Below are 26,359 nucleotides of genomic sequence, written 5' to 3'. Positions count from 1 at the left end.
GTTGGACAGCCTGTATGTCAGTCTGAAGCAAGGAATGTAAGTGAGCCTCCGTGATTTTTAGCTGGATGTGTTTCTTTGGGGTTTGTTTTTTGCGGCAGCACAAGCAGAAGGAGACAGAAGAGTAAGTTAAGACTGTGGCAACAGTTATGCACGGGATCAGCGCATGTGTATATGTGTTTTCCACATCATTTGTGTGTGTGTATGTGTGTGTGTGTGTGTGTGTGTGTGTGTGTGCACATTCTGGAGCATAGGTCTTTTGGAAAGTAAATGTTCCCTGCACTTTAAGATGTTTCATTAACTAATTTCCCCCTGGGATTATTCAAGTATTTTTGATTCTGATTCTGATGTTGGCTAGTGCAAAAGTCTATCATTTAACATTTACTACTGTCATCAAACTTCATTCATTTATCGTAAATGCAGCATTATTATGATTCTTATTATACAGTAGTAAATGCTTATGCATATTTAAAGTTTTGCCTGTAGCTTCCCATGTCTCAGTAGGCTGCATGCTGAGAAACCCTGCCAGTTTATGTAAAGTCCAGGTCAGGACAAATTCCTGTGTATTGGATCATAATAAGAAAACAGGGGGCTAACTGCTAAGGTGATGGTGCTGTGTCCAAAGTGCTGATAGAAAGCACTCCAGTGGTCTTTCCTCTGAAGATGTGATGGGTGTGATGATATCCAGATGCTTCGTTGAGAACATTGCACATGTAACTGAATGTCTTCACGATGTATGTACGTACAGTTGCAGCATTGTTTCACTGAACTGATGTGGTGGGTGTACAGCCTTTGTTTCAGTGCCATGTAACATAGAGGCCAGACTTACTAGATATCAATTTTACTAATGGAGAGCTAGTTGAATGACAAAAAATGCATTGTAGTGTTGAAGAAGTCATCTTAACATATTGGTTTAAAGTAGCTAAATAAGAATGTTATTAAGTTTCATCATGTAAGTGTATAAAAGGTATAAGGCAAGAATAGATAGCAGTCATGATGAGCTTTGGTAATGTTACGATGAGACAAAGTAACATTAACCTGCTGAATGCTTTGCTCACTCTAACATCCATTAGTTTCATCAGGTCCCCAGTGAAGCTAACTGACTAACGACTTGTTAATACAAGTGATGATTATTAGCACTGGAGGATGACATAACCTGCTAATGATGAAGTTAAGCAGCCAGAGCCGAGGCGTCACTGTTCCCAGAGCAGGCTCAGTCTTGATAAACAGGATCACACAATACATCCAACATGACGCGCACAGGCACCGGCCTTTGAGCAGTGTCCATGTTTATGCAAAATCTAAAAAAACGAGGCTATTTTTAAAAACAATTTATTATGGGCTTGAGTGAGTCCTCCAGTGCATTATCGACTGTTTGAGGAATTTTGGCTCACAAAGGAAAACTCCTGTACAGATGAGACTGAACATGTGTGACCATGTAGGGACAGATCACATGCTTCTGCTCCTGTATTTCAGTGATGGGAAACACTTCTTTTCGCCCTCGCAACAACTACTGCTCTTTAGGCAGCTGTACCGTCAATGGACTACTTGCACTCTGTTAAGCCTACATATCAAGAAGCTTCAAAGCAAGAACATATCAGTATTATGATAAATGAGTAGTGTGGCCTCATGGTCAGGGCTGTGTTGAATGATAAACCCATCTCAAACCTGTTTACTTTACTTTATTACAAATGTTCCTTTTGTGTTGTGATGGACAATCATTTATATTGTGGGTAGAAGTAAATGCTGTCACAGTTAACTCCTTTGTATATTCATTGCTACAGTACATCACTGCTAGTCCAGTCCAACTGAAGCCTCATCCACTGTCATGTATCCACGTATTGATCTGTTAAGAAAGTGGATGTGTCAGAGCTGGAGAGAGACAGCTAGCACGTTATATAACATCTCAATCCACGCTGTGCTGTATAACCTCAGGACCAATCCTGATCGGACGGGCATCAGCCATCCAGCTGTTCCTCCATCCAACACCTTGTTACTCTTCACGCAACTTTAACCTCCATCCAACTCCAACCTCTTAAACTTTCAATCTTCCCATATATCATTGATCTGTTGTAGTGCTGTCTGTAGCATGTTCATCTGCTCTAAAGACATTAAGGTGTATCATATAAATGTCATAATATTCATATTGGAGAATATGATGACATTAATAAGTTTCTTGGTGTCTCTCACCAGCTCAGTTCCTGTACCATCCTCACTGAGAGAATCAATATGTACATCCGTGTCCCTGACGTCATTTGAACACACACACACACACACACACACACACACACACACACACACACACACACACACACACACACACACACACACACACACACACACACACACACACACACACACACACACACACACACACACACACACACCTCTGCAGTGACTGTAGGTGGGAAAATCTTTCGGACAGAATGACACAAGCTGGTTATTAAGTCACTCACACAGTCGCATTCATCATCTCCCAGAATGAGTAAGCAGTCTGTATATTTCTATGGCAACCACTTTTTCTGCATTGGATGTCCTCTGTGTGGGATGCAGCGATAGGCTAAGTGTAAGTTCCTACTGGCTTTCATACACCGCTGTGTGTGTGTGTGTGTGTGTGTGTGTGTGTGTGTGTGTGTGTGTGTGTGTGTGTGTGTGTGTGTGTGTGTGTGCGTGAATCACTAGCTTTTGTCATTACTGTTTGTGTGTGATGCCCTTTGTGTGACTGCAGAGATGTGTGTGTGCAGTGATGCAGCTCTGTTGGTGTGTGCTGCTGCAACGTGATGCAGCATTTCTATGAAGGAAAGGTGATCCTGCTGCCTGTTAACAAGCTCCCTGATTGGCTGACACAAAAAACATCAAACAGATTGAGTTTGAAATCAAGTTATGTGATGAGTTGATTTCAAACTCAATCTAATCTGGGGGTTTTAATGTTAGGGAATGATGTCATTAGATGATTTATTTCCATGCTGTTCTTTGCCCTTGAAACCACCTGAATACAGTTGAATTGAGCCTGCAGCTGTAATATAAAACCACTGATGTGACCAGTTGTGTGAGATGTGTCTCTGTATCTGCTGCTCCGGTCCTGTCAGGTGGATGATGGAGTTTTTCGCTTTACCCACATTTTACTTCACTGTCGTTTGAATTTCATCCTGAGACTGTAACTCATCTGGTCTGCCGGGCTATGCCATCCGACCTCTGCAGCTCAACCAGAATGAAGGGGCTCAACTGGTCTTCAACCTACCTAGGTTCTCTCCTAAAACACCGCTCCTCTGCTCCCTTCACTGGCTTCCTGTAGCTGCTCACATCCGCTTCAAGACACTAGCACTTGCTAATAGTGCTACTAACGGATCAGGTCCAGCTTACATCCAGGACATGATTAAACCGTACAACCCGGCCCGCCCACTCCTCTATGCATCGGCTATTGGCTTGCATGCTCCGTCGCTGAGAGGAACACACAGGAGTCATCGACTAAGTCACGACTGTTTGCCTTCCTGGCTCCCAAGTGGTGAAACAACATCCAGATCTACATCCAGACAGCAGAAAGTCTACATCTTTCACCACACGCTAAAAACACATCTCTGTGGACTGCATCTTGCTAAGAACAATATAATTTATTATAAATTGAAAAACAATATCAAAAAACATCCTGCACTTGTAGCGCTCTGTAGTTTGTACTTAATTCTTGCTCTTCTGGTTTGTACTATTATGGTTGAATGCACTTATTGGAAGTCGCTTTGGATAAAAGCGTCAGCTAAAGGTAATGTAATGTAACGTGATGGATGATGGTTGGGAATTGCTTCAGCTGCCATTGCAGACCTGATGTAGCTTTTTTCAACTGTTGAAAAGCTGAGCAGTTAACAAATATCACTGTGCTGCAGTCATAAAAAGTTTTGTGTGTTTGTGTCTCCACTTCAGAAAGGAGTTCAACAAAGTGGGTCGTCATCTTATCAAAATATCGTTGGTCCACATGTAAGGTGTCCTTGGGAAAGACACTGAACCCCACATTGCTTCTGAAGGCTGTGTGAATGTGGTTTGAGTGATTAGATACAGTAGCATATGAATGTCTGTGTGAATGGGTAAATGTGACATAGTGTAAAAGCACCTTGAATGGTCAGAAGATTAGAAAGGCGCTACATGAGTGCAAGTATGTAGTATAAGTATAAGTAGTACAAGTCTATTTAGCCTTCATATACTGTATTCTGTCCAGCTGTGTCCTTATCCAGCTTCTCACTTTGACTTCACCATCCATGAACAGTGATTGCTGACTGACTGAACACATGAAATGTTCAGTCACTGTTGTCTCTTTGTGTAGTTAAGTTCAAATGTACAGATGTTAGGAAACAATGTAACTGGTGATTCTGATAAGACACCTGATAAGAACTATGAACATCTGTTGGCTGAGGACTCAGGCTAAAGTCAGCTACAGCCCTGTTTATCTTCTGTGTTTCTGCTGACTTGGCCCCATGTTATCACTGCTGATTAAATAGAGTTGGTAAAGCAGCTGCCACGGTTCCTGTCTCGTTACTGGTTGACTTTTCAGATACGTTATTGTCAGGGTTCTAAATTAACACCCGCCTTTTGGCAGGTGTTAATAATAACTTACTAGCCAGTTCAGCCGGGGATGTAGAATATGCGGCATTACATGCATGATACAAGCCTCTGTTCTCGGTTATTTATTCCTGTTGCGATACTTCCTACATTTTCCATGAACGCTGTTCTGTAATGCTACGTGATGATGTTTCATATGCCCATTGGCTGTGCGCAGTTTGCAGGGATACCAGCGTGAGAAATATTGGAAACTAACAGCACGTTCAACAGAAAAACACAAGGAAGAAGAAGAACAAATGGAGCCGAAGCAGGAAAATAGACTAAAGAGGAGGGAGTTAGCTAATGTTAGTAAAGTAAAGTCAAAAGTTCAGATTAAACTAAATGACTAAAGAGGAGGGAGTTATCTAAGGTTAGTAAAGTAAAGTCAAAAGTTCAGATTAAATTAAATTACTAAAGAGGAGGGAGTTGGCAAATGTTAGTAAAGTCAAAAGTTCAGATTAAACTAAATGACTAAAGAGGAGGGAGTTATCTAATGTTAGTAAAGTAAAGTCAAAAGTTCAGATTAAATTAAATTACTAAAGAGGAGGGAGTTGGCAAATGTTAGTAAAGTCAAAAGTTCAGATTAAACTAAATGACTAAAGAGGAGGGAGTTAGCTAACGTTAGTAAAGTAAAGTCAATAGTTCAGATTAAACTAAATGACTAAAGAGGAGGGAGTTAGCTAAAGTTAGTAAACTAAAGTCAAAAGTTCAGATTAAACTAAATGACTAAAGAGGAGGGAGTTAGCTAATGTTAGTAAAGTCAAAAATTCAGATTAAACTAAATTACTAAAGAGGAGGGAGTTAGCTAACGTTAGTAAAGTAAAGTCAAAAGTTCAGATTAAACTAAATGACTAAAGAGGAGGAAGTTAGCTAATGTTAGTAAAGTATAGTCAAAAGTTCAGATTAAACTAAATGACTAAAGAGGAGGAAGTTAGCTAATGTTAGTAAAGTAAAGTCAAAAGTTCAGATTAAACTAAATGACTAAAGAGGAGGAAGTTAGCTAATGTTAGTAAAGTAAGGTCAAAGTTCAGATTAAACTAAATGACTAAAGAGGAGGGAGTTAGCTAACGTTAGTAAAGTCAAAAGTTCAGATTAAACTAAATGACTAAAGAGGAGGGAGTTAGCTAGCGTATATGTAGTAAGTCTTTTTACCCTTTATATACTGTATATAAAAAAAAAAGGGGGGGGGGGTGTCTCTCCTTCCAGGCAATAGGAAGTGTCCTCAGCATCGTCAGGAGTAACAGTCAGACTATTACTAATAAGAGCAGCAGTGGTTCCCAAGTTTTGTGGAATGCTGTCACAGATCCCCTCTGTAAAAACCTTAACTTCTCTAACCTTCGACATTGTAAAACTTCATGTATCCAACTATTATGAGTCTGTGCAGAAACATGTTTCCATTTAAGGAAAATGTTACGTCTGGTGAGCAGGGTGGTGAAGGCCACGACATGTTGTTTAGTAATGGGCAGATTTTTAGACGGAGGGAGTACAAAAAGAGCCGACAGGGGATAGGGTTCTAACTTTGTGTTAAGAGCCTGTTTGAGGGTTTGAAATATATCGGACCAAAATTCAGCAAGCTTCGAGCACGTCCAGCGCATGTGTGCGTGATCAGCTGAGGACTGCTTACAGTGGTTACAAGCATCGCTATTGAGTATTGAATTTTTTTGACAACCCTAGTGTGAGTGTGTGTGTGGCCAGTGAATATCTATACTGAAAGGGCTGCAGATTTCAGAGCTGAGTATAAAAATGAAAGTTTTTGGTTTATAAAAAGGAGAAAAACATCGAATATATTGAGCACAGTCCTCTGAAATGTTAAAAGTGAAATGAGAAGCATGCTAACATGACTTTCACTATCATACTGTACTCGGTTGCCGTACCAACTATAAATAAGTGAGACACAGGTCATTTTCGGTCATTGTAAAGTGTGTGTGTGTAACTTAGAAAAGGTTTAAATCAGATAATGTGTGTAGGTTTGGGAGCATACAGCTTTTGACAGTCATCCTCAGCTGTCATCCTGTTTATTAAAGTAAGATCAAAGTGTGATACGGCAAAGAAAGTTGTAACTGATCAGTGGAATCTGCTGGATCAATGAGTGAAAGGAACTCCAAAATAAAACATCACTACCAGAGTCCTGTGAGTAGTCAGTAAAATATAACATTAGCTTCCCCGTGGAAAAAGAAGGTAGCTCATGGATATGACACCTTCCTGTTGCTCACATTGAAAAGAAGAGAGCTGAGAATTGAGGTTTTGCCATTACACTGTTACTGTACTGAACAGGAAGAGGATGCATTCTTTGTGGCATGTAGAGCAGGACTAAGATTTCCTGTGAGGGAAAATGTCTTGTTCTCTAACATTGTCTGCAGTAATGTACTAATGATGCAACATTCTTCTGTATGTTTTTGTGTTTTTTGCATTTTCGTTCTATGTTTGCACTGTTGTTGTAGTGATGCACTACACAGACACCACAGTGGTACTGAAACCACCTGGCCTGTCCAGACGAAGAAGCGTTTTGCTGTAACCACAAGAGTTTTGTATCGTTTTGGCTGATTATCCACACGGATGCGTTGTGGGAGCCTGAAATCGGGTCCTAAGGCGCATTAAAAGAAACGACACCTTTGCGTTGTCACCTGGACAGCTAAACCGCATATTCTGTGCCACCCCTACTGAGTGTCTGCGCAGTGCTGCTGCGTAAGCGGAGATAGGGGGAGAGACGGGCCTCAGCGGCTGTGGGGATTCATTACTCCAAGCTTGATGCATGGGAATGAATTCCCATATTTCTCCCTTTCCCTGATGGTCTGTATAAGTCGCTAAATTTGTCGCTAGCAGCTTTCTATAAATAAAACCCTAAGAAGGTCTAAAAAGACGTTAAATCTGGTCAACAAACAGTGTGTTTCCCTGCACATCAGTAACCTGAAAATGGTCTGATTGTTAAAGGAATAATCACATTATTGAAGTTCCCCTCGTATACATGACAGGGGGTTGAATGGGAAAATGAGGGAGTAACTCTTCCTTGGCTACAGCAGGTGGAGCTCCACCAACATACAGCTGGTTCAAATACAGCTTTATTTTCACCTTCACCTTTGAAACGCTTGTGAAAAATCACAAGCGTGGGGAAAATGGCCGACTTTCTGACAGAATTACATCAGAAACAGGTCTTCTTGGTAGTGATGTTACTGAAGTCCTCCCTTGATTTAAAGGTTACGTAATATTGTTGTTGATTTTTTTTAGGATGTTTTCAGCTCTGTTGCTTCCTGGTTTCTTCTATTTCTGGGTCAAAAGCCACTGCTGCAGAGTGGGGAGGGGGAATTCTAACCCACGGAGCATGTGCAGACCAGAAACCTGAGATTAATCTGGGAAGGCTGTTTACATGCACGAATAATCTGGGTACTGGAGGAGTTCTCTAGGTCTTTTAACTGGGGTATGAGAACTCCAATTTTACCCGGGGTACGGTGTTAACGCACTGACTGCTGACCGCCTGTGAGTGCTCTGGGACGGGGGAGGGGCTTTCAGCAGCACCCTCTGCTAGTTGAGGACACTAACTGCAGAGTTATGCGTGCACCTGCAGGCTGATGGTCAAGCTTCTTGAGAACGAATGGGAAAAAGATTGTTTTTGATTGTGTGAAGTACCCTAATTCACCAGCCCAGCTGTGTGGTAATGCACCAAACTTGAACTTGTACTGGTGTTAGAAGCAGCAGTTTTTGGACTTAACTTGAGAATGCCTTGCACCAACAACACAACATGATAACTGAACAGTGATTTGAATGCAATGGTACGTGTACAATGCTCCACTGAACCTCCTTCATAGTGAGCATGGTGTAATGATTAGAACTGATCTTGAACAAGTGTTGAAATAACAGATGGGAGCTCTCAGTGTCTGCAGCGCTGGGCTGAGCAACTCCTCACGCAAGATAGGAAATAACGTGTGGCTCATACTCTGTTTGTGAGTAAATGGAAGAATCACTGGGTATTTAGCTGCCATGCAAAGAGAAGTCAAGTGCATCACTCACAAAAACTCCAACTTGTCTTCCTGCTCTGACCCTGTTAAAGAAGAGTATTGGTTGGTACGTTCACTCAGGCCCTACAGTCACCATGCTGCATGACACTGGTTCTACATCCCATAATGATAAGCTGAAAACAATCACGTTGAATGTCAGTCACCACAAATAGCTTCTAATGCAGTCAGCTGTGGCTGGCACTATCCCCTCTGAGGTAGAACACTCACACACACACACACACACACACACACACACGGACGCACACGCACACACATACAGAGGCAGAGATTAAAAAGAGACGAATAAAACAACTGAAAAGTAAAAAGAGTGAACAGCTCAAAGTGATAGAGACACAGAGGGACAATGAGGTTCACGTCCACGCCACAGTGTAACCTTAGCCTGGAAACAGAGGACAGTGGAGGTTTGAAGATCAGTCTGAAGAGCAGGACAAAAGGACAGAAGTCTGTTTTGCAATACATTTTAATTTATATTTCAGATAAAAATGTAATATCAAATGTTGGTGTAACCTATACATTTTGTCCTAAGCCTTTGATTGGAGCGTCCAAAGGCCTGATCCAAGCTATGTGATAGTCTCATAACGTCCTGAGAGAGTCGTCCTCACTGAGCTGAACAGTGAACTACATCAGAGAGTGATGGAGGAAGAGAGCTGTACTATACTTATAAAAGATGGAGAAACCAATGTAATGTTTGAGGGTCTCTGGAGTAGGTCAGGGGTCTGGAGAGATTCAGAGAGATGGTGAGAGTGTCAGAAGTGTGAGCAAGTGTAATGGATCAAGAAAAAACTGTTTCAGGTTACATTCAGGTTACAACCATTTGTTGTGTTCTTGGCTCCTTCAGTGCGATCTTTATGTGTGTATTGTTATGTAAGAGTAATAGATGATGAGTTAACCTAAAGCTCCTGCACCCCCTGCAGCCACAAGGCTTGTTGTTCAAGTCCAGTTGAGAGTGAGGGCTGCCTCCTTCATCTTGGTTTTACTAAGTTTATCCAGTGATTGTCTTGTTTGAATTCAACTCTGTGCAGTGATCAGAGGCAAGCCGAGAGAAGGTGTGTCCGGATGTGTTGTTCTCCAGCCAAGCAGAGGGCTGTCCCCCTGAACAAAACAAAGCCCCTTCAGAGCTTCACAGCCATATGAAGCCATATGGCATCTGCAAAGGGATTACATGACATCAGGCAGGTGGAAGGAGAGGGTTTTTGGGGAGAATGTCACCTTTAAGCTCTTCATAATATTTAATAGTGATTGACATACTGCATGCATTTTTCATCATACTTTTTTTCATACTTTTTTCACCAAAGAATCACAGCTTCCCGGATAGACCTGCAGAAACACTGCATAGTAGGGGTGTGACCAGATATCGTCCCACAAGATCTTGTGATAGAAAATGTGATTTCTCCTCATGGTGAAAAGTTGTCTTGCAATATCAATATGTAGCAACAGAGTGACAGATAAGATACGAACAATATGTAAGCAGTGAGCACTGTGAGAAGATAGTGCCGTCAGCACCGTAACACAAACACATAACAAGTAACACGTGAGCCCTGCAGCTTCTTTAACATCAGGCTACAACTTAAAGTCACAGAGTGTGCACCTGACGGAGCCGAAGCCTCCATATGTTAGGAGAAGGGAGAACGCTGCTGGATAACCTGTCTTCACCAGCTGACTGACAAGCATTTACTAAACCAAAATAGTTTTCATGTCGGCTCCATGGGAAGAAAGTAACAGTGTTTGACTGATTGATTGACTTTATTTCTCCACCTAGCGCAGTGAGTGAGGCAGCAGGTGACACACACAGTCTGCGCTGATCAGTCATACATACCGTCACTCGCTCATCTCACAGAACACATACATCCATGCTATTATCGACCCAAGCCCGTGTTTTCTCCCACCCCTACGGTGGGAGAAAACACGGGCTTGGGTCGATAATAGCATGGATGTATGTGTTCTGTGAGATGAGCGAGTGACGGTCTTCAGGGTGCGGGGTATAGGCCTACTTCACCATTGTGAGTACTGTAGGCTACACTGGGATAACACGAGCACTATGCAAAGACACTTGCAGCACCACCTATCGTCTCGTCTCATGAAGGTCTCGTCACACACTGCATTGTCCACCTGATCAGACTCTGTACTACATTTAACAATTACTTCAAACAATGATCGATAGCACGATGGCATTCCACCACCAGATGCCTGTTGCAATCTCAGCCTCCCCCTGGAAGCTTATTGGGAAGTGTGACGTAGCGGGACAGGTGTGTTCTGGGTAGTGTAAACAAAATTGAAGTGTGGTTATCAGTCTGAGTCTACGGTGTGAACGTGATGGTAACACTGTCCATGCTCCAGCTGAGCACTAGACGCAAGTTACCTGCCACGAGCCGAGTTATTAGGATGAGACCAGCTTGCTCCCAACTACAGTTCGGAGCGTTGAAGCTGTACAGGTGATATCATGCCGCTATTCGGACGCATCACACGATTCAGAGGTATATATTTCTGAGGCATACTAGATATAAAAAATTGTATTATTTTGTTTTGTTCTTTTAAATGTCTACTTCATAGAAGATAGGCTTCCGTTGGTCATGGTTTGGAATAAAAGGGAGAAAACAGGACAGAGTAACATGGTGAAATTTTCGCATATAATTTATATATGTATATATAAGAAGATGTTAGCTAAGGCGGCAGGTGTGTGTTGCTTAGACGGCCGACTAAGCTGCACAGTTCTGCGGGAAACCCTGATATCATATTTAAATATATCATAAAAATCAACGGAGGTTGATGTAATCATGAAAAGCTCTGATTAGTCAGAGGCTTAACCAGGACTGTTTTGCACAAGCCAGAGCAGAAGCAGAAGATACGTTGTTTCTAGCGCCGGCTTTGGTGGTAAAATGTTACAGCAGGTGAGTTCCTTTGGAAACCAAACAGTGTCGACTCGTCGTCAAAGACGTTTTCTTTGAATGGTCCTCTTCCTGTCGGTTGATCTTCCATTGTAAGTCAGCAGTAATGTGGTCTTTACCTACTCTTTATGTAACGTGTCTTCAAATAACTTTTGTTATGATTTGGAACTATAAATAAAATTGAATTGAATTAATGAAATGTTACTGCACTGGTCAGACACATCAGAGCAAGCCTAACTCTGAATTCAGACTTGAATGTTCTGTTTCATTGCACTTTGACTTGTCAGAAGTTGGAAATTCCTGATTTGTTCTTGTTCCTGAGTACAAGTGAACGCAGTATAATCTGAAGTGAAAGGCTCCACCGGCAAACCAACCTCTGCTGACGTCAGGGACTGTGCAGCCCATTTGATTTTAGTGAGGGAAAGTCTCCACAGACACTCAGATGGTATTTCTCAGCAAAGCAGCAAATACAAGTGCTTTCATTAGTGGGTCATATGAACAATCACCATTGTTTTAACTCACTCTGTGATAGATAGGAACTGGAAAGGCAATTAACTAGATGAAAATCTTACGAGTACAACTTTAAAGGAGCTGTATTCAACATCAGAACACTGATATAGTAGCAAATGTTTTCTACGTTCAGATTTAGTGCAGTAATGTCGTCCTGAGCAGAGAGTGGAGTCACTCTCCCTCTGTGTGTGTTGGAATTTGACTTTCTCTGTTCTTTGTTGTGATTGAAGCGTGCATGCATGGTTGTGAAAAAATGGTCAGTATTTCACGTATACGGTGTGAGAGCTGTGTGGAGGCAGTATTTAGAGTAGAGCTCCTTTAACTAGAAACATTAACTGTTGAGTTTGTATCACATTTTGTAGTAATGTTGGAATAGTGTCCTTACGCTGCCTCTTTGTATGAATGAAACCCGTAGACAGAAGAAAGTAGAAAAGAGTAGAAAGAGACGTAGACAAACCATATCGTCAGTTCATTCAAAATTCTAAAGATATTTTTAGAATTTTTAATCAAATGTTTTTCATTAAAAAAAAATTGTAATGTTATGTCGTGCATGCATTTGATAGAGGTCTTATTTTGTCATTCATTGCGCAATTTCCGTTTTTTTTACTGCTGCATGTTTGAGTTCATAAAACAACTCATCACATCTGCTTTGGGGAGTGGACTGAATGTCCCATAACAGACACAACTGGTTTCATAATGAGGAGCTGCTGTGGAGTGACTGAGCATTGGAAGGCTTTCCATCAGTATTGAGGAAATATATTTTGATCCATGAATGAGTTAAGAGTTAGTTTAGTTAATTCACTGAACCATCAAAGGCCTGCTGGTTGTTAGTCCTCCTGTTGTAACCGCTGCCTCTCTAATCTTGTATTCACTCGTGGGACATGACTTCAGTCACTCTTTTCCTCCTCAAGTTCTTCCTCTTCCTCTCCATCCACCTCTGAACATAACCTGCTTACACTGGGTACATTTACTCACGTTTATAAAATGTTTTGCTATAAGTTTATCTACCCAACACTGAAATTAATAGTTGGCAACTATTTTGAAAATCGTTTGTCATTTTTCATTTAAAAACATTTCATGCTTCCAGCTTCTCTAATGTGAGGATTTGTAGATTTTAAATTTGTAATAATTGTAACATAATTTAAAAAAATGTTGAGGTTTTGACCGTTGGCTGCCGATAAAAAAATTGTGAAGGTGTTATTTTGGGCTCAGGCAAATTTTCACAGAGGACATGTTTATGCATTATGAGCACTTTAACATTAAATGTTGAATATGGAGAATGAGCAGAACACCACCATCTAGTGTTTTAAGATGGTTGTTGCAACAACAAAAAAATAACTCCAGCAGTCTTGTTGCCAGGTTGGTCAGACCCGGCCCAGTAGCTACAGGAGACCTGAGTCTGTTTGAGCCTGTTTGAACCCTTCCCCTCCAGCAAATCACACCATAAAAACAAGTATTAGAGTTTGACTGACAGTTAGCGTTAGCTGTTAGCATTAGCCATTCCTGCTAAGTAAAGATGAAAGTGATGTTAGCGATCAAGGAGAAGCGTAGCCATGTGGGCGTGTATTTGAATGGCGTTTCCCTCCTTTCTCTCAGTCCATGGAGTGAATGCTTGGCCTATTTTGACTCTGGTTTTGCCCGTCTCCGCTCACTCAGCTGCTGGGACAAATAACGCCCCCTTCAACACTCCATTTCACCCAGTGCCAGCCTACAGTAGCTGCACCCAACAACAGACAAGCCTGGCAACCAGCAACGCCCAACGCTATTGGCTGCTACCATGGGAACAGAACGTAACAGAAAGTCATTGTCAAACCTGCCAAAAAAATGTTTAAATATTAATTCAGACTAAATATATATATTTTATGGAAAAGCAATACTTTCATTCTGTACCCCTCAAAACAGCCTGTGGGTGTATTATTTAAAAGATATAAATATAGCTTTTAATAAAGATTCTACATATTCAACCTTATATAGTGTAGGTACCTTTTCTTATTATCCTTACATGTTCCCAATGCAGTACTTGTTATACAGTGTGATGTTACTTTTACTAAGTAAAGACTTCCCTACAGCACTGCCTGCTTGACAAGTGTGTCCTAATGAACAGCAGGGTCCAACCTCAGCAGCACTCATTAACCTCGTGGATTAGCCCTGTTATTCACTCCTGCTCACGCACACTCAGCCACAGTGAGGCCCCTGCAGGCTGATGGTCACACTGATTCTAACAGAAATGGATGAGACGTTTGGTTTGGCGAGGGGTCATGCAGGAGTTGAAGCAGCGAGAGTCACTTCAGTTTTCAAAGCTTCATGTCAAAGAGTGCAGACCACTCTGAGTGGAATGTAGGACGGCCTTTCTGTCTTTGTATTTCAGCCTCTGCATGATCACATACTGTAGATCTTGTTGGAGTGTGGTTATTGAGTTGAACATTATAATTATTTCATACCACAGTCATAGGAAAGACAGAAACCTGTGCATGTCCAGGGACTGTGCACTGTTTAGGGGGAAATGTGCCCTCAGGAAATGTATAAACTAAAATAAAAGGAATCAGGATGTGAGTTTGAATATTGATGGTCAATGTCCCGGTGAATGCCTGAGGGCATTGTCTCCATTGTTTCATGACTTAATATTTCTCATAGATGGGACAGACCTTTAGTTCCATTCTAAATAGGCAGTCCCCAAGCTCCTCTGTTAGTATTCTATTGGCCTGCATCTTTCCAGTCTTGGGAATAGGCTGTTGTCTGGCACCAGAGCACCAAAGTGAGCCCTGCCTGTCCCATACGGCTGCAGATTTCTTTAGGTTTTGGGGTGCAAATATCAGAAAATGTAGAATGAGAACCCAGTAGTCCCAGGAGTTATAGATTAGGGCTAAAGCAATCACTCAAGTAACTCAAATTATATTTTTTGAGTACAAAAAATCCTCAGGCCAAAATCTCTGCCTTGATGATTCGTTTAAATCTGCAGCGTTCCGGGCCTGCTCAGTACAGGGATCATTGTTCCACACCGACCATTTTTGTGGATGCACACCACTACATCCTGATTTCAGTTGGCATGATGGCGGAGAGTGAATAAACAGCCTGGAATAGGCAGAGAATGTCCAGAGTTTGGGATCATTTCACACTTTAAAAGATGCTAACAAGGTCCACGTTGTTAACGCCACTTCACTGTGTCCAGTTAACAAGTTAACAAGTGACCTGTTAACTGGACACTTTCAGCTGAGTGCGTCTGCGGTTTCCGTAGTGACTGCAGCTGTTAAAAACAGGGAGAGAATGCGTAACGTTAGCTATCCTTGTGAATGCCTCTTTTTTTAGTTTTTCATGAATGTTTAACCGAACGTCACCTACCTGATCAGTCTTTATAGATTTGTTCGAGTAAATGTGTCAGTGGAGTTTTGTACGTTGTTAGTTGTTACAGTAAACAGGAAGAGAGCAAGTTACTCTTCCTGATAGTATCTATCTCTTCCTGATAATATCTGTCTCTAATTTATTTTATACATAAATCTTTTTGTCTTTTAACCTGTTGGAGTAAACACGTGTAGCAGAGAATTTTATGCACCACTTTGAATTGTTTAAATAATAAACTTCATCATCTCATCTCATCTTCAACCACTTATCCAGGTTCGGGTCGCGGGGGCAGCAGTTCTAGCGGGGGACCCCAAACTTCCCTTTCCCGGGCCAAATTAACCATCTCTAACTAGGCCAGTGTGGAGATCTCTCCGCCTAGTCCTGGGTCTTCCCCTTTTTTGTCACAACGGTGCGGTAGAGCGACTGCAATACCGCCCGCGCTGCTCCGATTTTCCAGCCAAACTCACACTAAATCATCCCCTCACTCGCGAACAAGATCCCAAGGTACTTGAACTCCTTCATTTGGGGTAAGGACTCATTCCCTACCTGGAGTTAGCAATCCACCAGTTTCCTGCTGAGGGCCATGGCCTCAGATTTAGAGGTGCTGATCCTCATCCCAGCCGTTTCACACTCTGCTGCGAACCGATCCAGTGAGTGCTGAAGGTCACTGACCGACGATGCCATCAGGACCACATCATCTGCAAAAAGCAGAGACGAGATCCTTGAGACGAGAACCGAACTGCAACCCCTCCCCACCACGACTACGCCTCGATATCCTGTCCATGAAAATCACAAACAGAATTGGTGACAAAGCGCACCCCTGGCTGAGGCCAAGCCCCACCGGTAACGAATCCGACTTACTGCCGAGGATCCGGACACAGCTCTCGCTTTGGATGTACAGAGATTGGATGGCCCAAAGAAGTGACCCCCTCACCCCATACTCCCGCAGCACCTCCCAGAGTATCTCCTGGGGGACCCAGTCATATGCCTTCACCAGATCCACAAAGCACATGAAGACTGGATGGGCATACTCCCAGGCACAGAAGTATTAATAACAGACGACCACTCGGATTGAGATCAAAGAGGCCGTTCCTCCCAATCACGCCTCTCCAGGTGTCTCCATCACTGCCCACATGGGCGTTGAAGTCTCCCAGCAGAACTATGGAGTCCCCTCCTGGAGCCCCATGCAGGACTCCATTAAGGGTCTCCAAAAGGCCGAATACTCTGAATTGCCGTTCGGTGCATATGCACATACAACAGTCAGAGTTTTCCCCCCTACCACCCGTAGGCGTAAGGAGGCGAACCTCTCGTCCACCTGGGTGAACTCCAACACGGCGGCGCTCAGCCAAGGGTTTGTGAGTATCCCCACACCTGCTCGGCACCTCACACCCTGGGCAACTCCAGATAAGAGTAGGGTGCAACTCCTATCCAGGAGTATGGTTCCAGAACCGAGACTCCCCAGAGCCAGCCTCTTCTGCCCGTGTCTGGTCCGTTGAGGCCCCCACACCTTCAGGGCCACCCATGCAGCAGCGCACCCGACCCCAGCGGTTCCGTGAGTGTACAGGATGGAGAGGGGGGGAGGTGCCACAACATTTTTTCGGGCTGTGCGTGGCCGGGGTCCGTGTCAAACCTGGCCACCAGGCGCTCACCAGCGAGCCCTCCGTCTGGGCCTGGCTCCAGACGGCTTCCTCTGGGCAGGGTCTCTCTTCCTCGTTTTTCCATAGAGTCTTTGTAAACCATTCTTAATCCGGCCCCTCGCCTGAGACCCCCGCCATGGGAGACCCTACCAGGAGCACTGGACTCCAGACAACACAGCCCTCAGATTCACAGGGACACACAAACTTCTCCACCATGATAAGGTGATGGTTCCCTGAGAGGCCTAAACTTATTCGTGCTTATTCATTCTTAAACCCTTGTGTTAGGTTACCACACCAAACAGACCTTCCCCAGACATAATATATTATTTGTTAGAAATTATTATATTAGTGATAACGCAAAATTCTATAAAGATATATATATTTTTGCCAATTATTTCTTATCCCATTACTTGATCAATCGATGGAATAATCGGTAGAATACTGAATTACAAAAAGATGCGATAGCTGCAGCCCTATTCTAGATACCCTCTTTGGTTAATGACTTTCTCAAGTGCTGATCTTGTCTAAATCACTCCATATTTACTATAGAGAGCACTTTATTCACCCTCAGCCATTCTGTGTCCCACAATGCATAGCATTTTATAGATATGAATATGATCATTTTGTGTCATTACTGACATGTGTAGCATAGTGTCAGAAATCTCAAATGAAGTGCTCCTTACAGAGTGAAGTGCTGAGTTGGGGAGCAGTGCACGAGGAACGAACCAGGGAAACACTAGGAGTGGTGCTGCAAAGCCAACATTACCTGGAAAAGGTAATGTCACTGTCTGACATTACTGGCAATACAGTTTACTAATGTGCTTAACATTTAATGTGTTCGGAAAGGTTCAGCTCTGGTCAAAAACTGGTTCTGCACAGCCAGACCCTCAGACAAATCTACTGAATTTTTAATAGTGACAGTGACTCAGGTTGGTTGTGTGTCTGCTCTCAGACAGACAGACAGAAGCAGGGTGTCTGTGAGCCGGTCATTGTGGAGTAAAATAGTTTATTATATATGACACTTTTACCTCTGAATAGCACATACAGTATCTGATGCCACCTGGTGAATTGTCAACCCACCCTTTTTCAGTCTTGGATGGTTCTTATAGTTCATGCAATTTCATGACGTACACATATTCCTTGCTAACATACCTTCATCATTACACTGTATTTTCCACTTAACATGGACTGCTCATTTGCCCAGTGTAAAGTATTAACACAAACCTAACAGTGGAACTAAGGTCACAGGACTGTTTGATCATGCAGTCCGACTTTCTATTTACCCCAACCCTTGTTCATACATTATGGATTAGTTCAGAGGTAGACTGTCACTATGGGGATCATGTAGCAGGAAAGAATATGACTATATATACTGTAAGATGGGCCCGACCAATACAAATGAAGTTTTATAATAATAATAGAGCAAATATGAGATATGTTTAGGAAAGCATCCAATAATTTTATTAAATAATATTTAAAGGTTGAATATGTAACATGAGCAGAACACCCCCATCTATTTTCTCAAGATTGTAGTCTTAACAACAAAAAATAATTCCAGCAGTTGCCAGGTTCATTGCCAAGTATGTCAGTGTTCAGCCTGCTCGAGGTCAAGTGATGAATCCTACAGGGTAATGACTAATTTGGACTAATCAATTAATTTGAAAACAGTATTTAACGTTAGCCAGTCTTCAACTGGAAGTCTTTCTTTGAGTGCTGTGGAATCCATTAGCTAGCTCTCAACTCAAAATTATTCCTTGTTTCTGTAGCAACAATCATGGGACAGAGACTCATTGTCATCCCGTCTAAATATATTTTTTATGGAAAAGCAACACTTTTATTCTGTACCCTTCAAAATGCCCCGTGGGTGTATTTTTTTTAAATTATATAGCTTTTAATAAAGATTCTACATATTCAACCTTTAACATTGTCAACCAATTCTACAAATGAACACAGAGAACATTACCCTGGAAATCCAGACCCTCTGCTAGCCAATTTCAGTTTGCTCTGGGCACTCTCCACTGGAGCTCAGGAACTGTGTCCCAAATCACCAATAAAATCATACTGTCTGTTATGGGTGGGAGTAACCGATGACGACAGTGATGCGGCGTTGTTGTAGCCCCTTCGATGGCTCAGTTGGTAGAGCGCAGGACTGTAGAGTAAAAAGTAAACAGCCAAGATGTCTGCGGAGGATGAACAGCAGCTGTTTAAAGCGGCTTTGGCCTCCACTCTAAACCACTTGGACTTTGCTCTTCCTTTAAAAAATGAACAGAAGACGGCACTCAAATCTTTCGTTTGTAAGAAAGATGTATTTGTTGTTTCGCTTAACGGATTCTGCAAAAGTTTATTTGATCAGTTAACCCCGCAGGTCGCTAAACACAGATACATCACCATGTTCATTGCTCTGATTGGTCGTAGTCGTTGTAGTGCTATCCAATTGCCTGCAGTGACTGCGTGCGTTGGTGCCGCTCCTCGAGTTGAAAATGTCTATTGATCGTTCCAGGACCCTACGTCTGGATAGATGTGTGCCTGGAAAACAATGAATCAATACAAAAAAATCAAATGAATAGCTAAAGAAATCAGTCACTTACTGACCATTTAAAGAATAACACCAAATGAAATAGTTATATGACACCATTTCTAAAACACCCCAAGCAACGTGTTCTGCACTATATGTTCTGTAAAAATGGTTTACAAATCAGCGCATATAAGAACATACACACCAATACCAATAGATGTCTGTGATAGGCCAATGTTGGCTGACTGATATGTCAGTCTAACTAGGTCCTGATGTCCCTGGCAAACAAGCAAGCCGTTTTGTTGAAGCTATCTGTCCCCTGAAAAGATTTGTTGGGTGCCAAATATGCAGATCTTGGGGAGCGTCGACTGTGTGCCAGTTGAAGTGGGCTGCAGGGGCTTAGAAGGCCAGTCTCTTCAAAGAGTCCTGGGACTGCTGATTTGTGGGCTGACCCGACTACGTCACCTGGGGGAGGGTGTCTGATGATGAGACCTGAAACACCTGATGACTCCAGGTGCATCTCTGATGATGTGTCCAGGGTGCACCACAAGCTGTACCAAATAACTAGCTTGTTATGTGGTGTTTGTACTTTGTCCACACACTGTAATCACAATGGAAGACTCACCTCCACGCAGTCTCTCCGAGCATCCTCCCAAGCGCAATGTGATGAAGTAGTCTGTAATAACTTTTGTGTCTTTGTTAGTTCTGTACGCTTCCACCCACACAACATAGCGATTAAAACCGTTAACAGAACCATTGATGGCGATGCCGTATGGCTTCAGCTTCTCGTATGAATCCATGTGCCAAAGCACATTGGGACCTTTGCTGTGTAATGACTGCGTCTCCGACGCCTCTGCCCGCCTGAGCTCCACTCCTTCAGGATTGATCAACCTGATCAATTACCTTATTGTGTCTTGGGATACAACATATCCTCTCTGTATTGCACGCAGGTGTAACCATGGTTACCATAGCATCTGTCCAGTACCATCTATTTCAGGTTGCACGACTGCAACCACCTCTGCCATTTTTGTGTGGTTTCTCCTTCTGAACAGACAATACTCTGCACAAAGTCCTAATACGTATTATCCCACTGTGTTTACATGCTAAAAGAGCAAGAATTTCTTTGTTGTTAAACCGATTTGGAAGTGCAATTTCACCAGTTCATCTACACCAGGCATTTTGTAGATGAGTAAAGCCAGTAGTTTGAGTTTTTTCTTAACATTTCATCTTTATTCTCGACATTTAGACTTTATCCTCAAAATATTTTTTCAACTTTATTCTCGACATGTACATTTTTTAAATGTATCTAATACTCTTGTGTACATCTGGGTTTGTTTGGAGAATAGTGTGTTACAAATTTGGATAACAGAAAGCTTCAGATATCCTGATGTTTTTGACTCTGAGCCTTCTGTCTGTCCTGGAAGTGAGTCAGCTCCCTGTGTCGCCCAGGGACCCTGCTGCCATCACTGGAGGACGGAGATGGAACACCGTCCTGGATTTGATCGCCTTTATATAGCTGCTGCACTCTTTTGTCTTTGTCCCTGACCCACATACACACACATGCATGAGCAGCCGTGTTACATTGAAATGGGTTTCATGTGAATGGGGGGCTTCGGTTTCTGAAAGGAGTTTATTTCAAGTTGTGTCTTTTCCTCCTTGTATTTGCAGTCACTAATGCACCAGAATCTCTGTCTCTAGCTTCTTGATTTGAGCCTGCAGAGGGCAGCATTTCTCAACTCTTTCCCCATCAGTGTGCACACACTGTTGTTTCTGCAGCTAACAGAGGGAAAGTTCAGCAGGGGGAAATGACATGTACATACAAGTACTAAATACAAAAAATAATAATGTTGTTGAAATGATTATATGTAGTGTTTTATAAACAATTAGGAGGTTTAACATTTTCTGCTGATTCGTATCAGTTACAGGAGTTATAGATTTGGCCTAAAGTTTAAAACTTCTTACTTAAATATGAGTTTCCTAGTAAATGTTTTTTTGGAAAAAATGGCGATTATCTAGAATTGAGCGTAATTCTATTGAATTAATTTCTACAGTATGCTGTTATGTCAAAATTACAAATTGAAAAATGTAATTTCTCGTTCTTCTTGCTGTTTTTCAGATGTGTTCAACTGCAGAGCACTCAGAAAATGTGGAATTTACTCTTTAAATAACCTGCGAGGATCATGAACGGATACTTTTCTAAATGACACTTGACAAGGACATGATCAATTAGTGCCTTTTTGGAAAAACTGTTACATTGTTGCGCAGTGTTTGGAATGTATAAGTGGATGGACTGCATTTCTGAGACATACTAAATATATTATCAAAACATCGCTGTAGAAGTCCAGAGGAAAACTGCATACCCTGCCCCTCAGAGAATGGATTGGACATTTTTTTCACAACCAGCAAGAAACAACAGAAAGCAAATGGTCAAGTGTCCGCCTGTGCATCTCAGATCGGAAGAGAGCGACTGACCCTCTGTCTCCTTGGTCCAGAGATGAGTGTGTCGCAGCCCACTGAGGTCTTCCCTGTCAGCGGGGAAAATGGATCCAGCATGAGGCTCCCTCTTCATAGGGCAGGAGACCAAAATGGGAATGCTTTCCCAGTGTCCTCTTCCTCTTCCTCCTCCTGTCTGGGGGAGTCTTCTCCTGAGTCACTGCGGAGTCTGAGCAGCCTCAGCGGGGGCAGGACTGACAGCTCACTGGACTACGACATGTTTGAAGTCACTCTGACGACAACAGTGATTGCTAAAACAGACAATGTGACAGATGTTGTGATTTCCAAATGGGTGCCAGAGGAGAGTAACCCGGATGACAATGATGACATCTGTGTGGAGAAGATGCAAACAGCGACAGAACTATACGAGTCCAACGACAACTCTGTGTCTGTTTACGTGGACGCAGACAGCTGTGAATGCTGCCAAGACACCTGGAACGACAATGACAAGCTGACTCTGGCCCTGTCCCTGACCACACACAGGGACAGCCATGGATCCTCAACCCCAGACTCAGACGCAACAGAAATCCCTGCTGCTGATGATGATGACGATGAGGAGGAGGATGATGAAGAGGAGGCTTTGTTTCTGTCTGTGAGCTCTGACATGGGTGTGCGGAGAAGCAGCGTGACCTTGACATGCTCCACCAGTCAATCCGACGACAGCCTGATGAACCCAAGTGGCTCTGCTGCTGCCACTGAGGTCCAGACGGAGGGGCTGGTGGCCGTGGATTCAGCTGATGAGGACAGGTCAGAGCTGGTGTTAGAAGGACTAGAAGTTGCCCGTCTTCTTGCTCCACCTGTGTTAAGCCAGACAGAGCCTCCTGCTTCTAAGAACCTCTGTGAAACCACCCAGATATCATCTTCTTCTCCCTCCTCCACCAATCCACGTCAAGATGTTAATGAAGTCACATCTTCTCCTACTGAGGAAGCTGATGGAGGTGTAGTTGGCCCCAAACCCTCCCAACCCAACAGCAGTCTGCCAGCCAGAGCAACAGTAACCAAAGTGACCAATGCTACTTCAACAGCTCCCAAGACAGCGGCGTGTGCAGCCACCAAACCACCAAGTCTGGAGGCAAAGAGACTTTCCAAACTGGACCTAAAAGATGTTGAGGCTAAAGCTGGATCACGGCCCACCCCGTCTCCACATAAAACACCCAACCAGGTATTGTGTGTTGATGCATGTAAGCTTTTGAGCAAGTGTTGTATAGCTATCTTCTGGCTAACGTTTGTCATTTCTCTTCTACTTAGCAAAACAAATCTGCTCCAGCCAATGGAAAGAGAGCTGTCCCCAGGAAGGAGAAAGCACTGTCTGGGGATGGTGGTAAAAAGAATAAATTATCTGCAGGTCCAGTCAAGGTGGCCGTGGTGCTGAAACCCTTCAGAGCAAAGAGCAGTAACCTCAAAACCAACCACAAGACATCAGCCAGTGTCTCTGCCCAGCCAGAGAGGAAGAGTCACACTCTCTCTACTTCAACCAGCTCTCTGGGGTCTGAGGTGGCTGAGGAAGGACCCCTGGACACTCCCAGGAAGGCTGTCCAGGAAGTGTCTGATAAAAATGAAACCACTGGAAGTGTGGAGACTAAACATCCAAATGAAGATGCTCACAAAGGTAGTGGAAGGGCTTCAAAGACAGAGGCAGCCGTGGAGAAACCAAAGACTCCTAGTCGGGTGAGTACTACAGTATGAGCATGTTGGAGTGTGTTTAAACTGAGCTCCACTGTCTTAGCCCTGTGTGTAGGGCTGAAACAATTACTAAAAAAATCCTTAAGCCAAAATCTCTGCCTTGATGATTCGTTAAATATCTGGTGCGTTCTGCGGCCTGTTCAGCGCAGGGATCATTGTTCCACATGGACCGTTTTTGCGGATGCACACCACTACATCGGGAAAAGGCAGAGAGTAAGTTTAGGATCAACTTTCAAACTTTTCCTGCATGGATATGTAGTAACATATATAAGTGTATTCAGCATGGTTATTTTTGATATGAGCACAAGTTGTTGTAAATCTTTTCAGAGTTTTATTTTTAACTCCTGGCTTTGCAGCTAAATAGAAACGGGCAGTCATGGTATGTGCTCATGCGGGGTATACTGGAGTTTAACACTATCATTAACATTTGCTCTCAGAGGGAGGTAGGATGCAATTATGTAAAGTATTTTTCAAGACTGGAAATTAACTGAATAAAAGATGCAAATCTGCCTTTTGTCAGAAGGCAGTGAGCTTTAGCTGACTGATGCCCTAAGCTGTGCTGTTGTTGTTTAGCATACTACTACATGACTCTGCTGCTGGCTGCCCTTCAACGCCACTTTACCTCCCCCTACTCCTCCTCCTTACAGACCCCTGGTCTGCCCCTCACCACCTCACTTCAAACCTACCTATTCCACCCCTCCTCCCTCCTCTACCTCATGTCCTCCACAACCTGATGCCCTCAGCTCTCCCTAAAAATACACCTCTACAGTGTCCTTCACGCCTGACCTGGTGAGAAGACAGCTGACAAGACTCCACTCTGGCAAAGCTGCAGGCCCTGATGGCGTATTTCTCAGGGTGCTTAAAGCCTGTGCCCCCCAGCTGTGTGGAGTACTTGAGTAAGTCAAATCTTCAGCCTGAGCCTGCAGCTCCAGAGAGTCCCTGTGTTGTAGAAGACATCCTGCCTCGTGCCTGTGCCAAAGATGCCGCGTCCCAGTGCCCCTCAGGACTACAGACTGGTGGCCCTGACATCCAACATCATGACGACCATGGAGAGACTCGTCCTGGAGCAGCTAAGGCCTATGTCAGGTCCTTCACTGATCCACTACAGTTCACTTAGCAGCCCCACCTGGGAGTTGAGGACTGCATCACCTACCTGCTGAACAGAGTCTGGATTGTGGATTATCTGATGGGCAGGACACAGTATGTATGCCTACAGAACTGTGTGTCTGACAGGGTGGTCAGCAACACTGGGGCGTCACAGGGGACTGTCCTCTCTCCCTTTCTCTTCACCCTCTTTGCCTCAGACTTCAACTATTGCACTGAGTCCTGCCATCTTCGGACGTTTTCTGATGACTCAGCAATAGTTGGCTGCATTGGAAAGGGGGATGAAAGCAACTTTTTCACTTGGAGTGAGCTGAATCATCTGCAGCTCAACGTGACTAAAACAAAGGAGCTCGTAGTGGATGTGAGGAAGGTGAAAACACCTGTGACCCCTGTCTCCATCCAGGGGGTCCCTGTGGACACTGTAGAGGAGTAGAAGTACCTCAGGGTGTACTTCAATAATAAGTTGAACTGGACTAGAAACACAGAGGCTGTCTACAAAAAGGGCCAAAGTCGTCCTTTAACATGTGCCGGACGATGCTGAGGATGTTTTATGAGTCTGTTGTGGCCAGTGTGATCTTCTTCGCTGTTACATGCTGGGGCAGTGGGCTGAAGGTCTCAGACACCAACAGACTGAACAAACTGATCAGGAGGGCCGCTGATGTCGCGGGGGAGGAGCTGGACACCCTGACGACCGTGGCAGAGAGGAGGATGCTGTCCAGGCTCCGGTCTATCCTGGACAACGTCTCCCACCCTCACTACGACACACTGGCCCAGCAGAGGAGCACCTTCAGCAGAAGACTCCTCACACCCAGATGCGCCACAGAGCCACAGGAAATCTTTCCTGCCTGTGGTCATTAAACTATACAACACATCCCTTGGAGTGTCTCTCACCTCCTCTCTGTGATTTAAACTCCACTATAGGCAATCTGTTCTTTGCACATTTCCATTGTACTTTGCACATTATTACAGTACTTTTGATCTGTATATATTACTATTGTAAATTTGATATTTTATATATATATATATATATATATATATAGTTATATATATATATATAACACTATAAATATGTTATCTGTATAATACTGTTGTTGTTAAATATGTTGTTTGTATAGCTGGAGTTTGAAACAAAAACAATTTCCCCCGGGGATTATTAAAGTATTTCTGATTTTGATACTTTAGCATAATTCCACAGAAGAGACAACGTCACAGCAGTGTTTTAAATGAGAAGAGTACGTGTACAGTCCTTGTGCTCCGTCTCTGGTATGTGTTTTTAAAGATTCAGTGAGCCAGTGACAGGTTTAAAACCTGCCCCAGCATATTCTCTCATAGGAAGCCTCAGGGCTTGGGTGTATTTACACACAAAGGTGTGTAACAATATGCAAATATGTGTCAAAACTGCTGTACATAACAATCTGTGTTATCAGTGCATCAGCCTTTATTTTGTAATATAATGTCATCTAGCTCACTAAATGATGCACAGTGTGCTTATTATATCCATCCACAGTGACATGAGCTCATTAAAGGCCTACTTTCACTTTATTCTTCTCTTTTCTACCTTATTTAAGAGGTATTCAGAGAAATGGTGTTACAAGT

General features: G+C 43.2%; 1 protein-coding gene across 1 annotated transcript; it reads left to right on the top strand.

Annotated features, from left to right (window-relative positions):
- Positions 1–25,023, top strand: LOC310956731 (uncharacterized protein; the record flags this gene model as incomplete). Its single annotated transcript, XM_083927090.1, has 4 exons — positions 1–121; positions 21,600–23,138; positions 23,225–23,644; positions 24,964–25,023. Exons 2-4 carry the CDS (start codon positions 21,978–21,980, stop codon positions 25,021–25,023), a joined length of 1,641 nt encoding a protein of 546 aa, XP_083783216.1. The 5' UTR covers positions 1–121; positions 21,600–21,977.
- Between the last annotated feature and the right edge of the window lie 1,336 nt (positions 25,024–26,359).

This window comes from Echiichthys vipera (genome assembly GCF_963691815.1).
Source record: "Echiichthys vipera genome assembly, chromosome: 2".
Classification (NCBI taxonomy): Eukaryota; Metazoa; Chordata; class Actinopteri; order Perciformes; family Trachinidae; genus Echiichthys; species Echiichthys vipera.
This window is presented reverse-complemented; position numbering and strand designations above follow the sequence as displayed.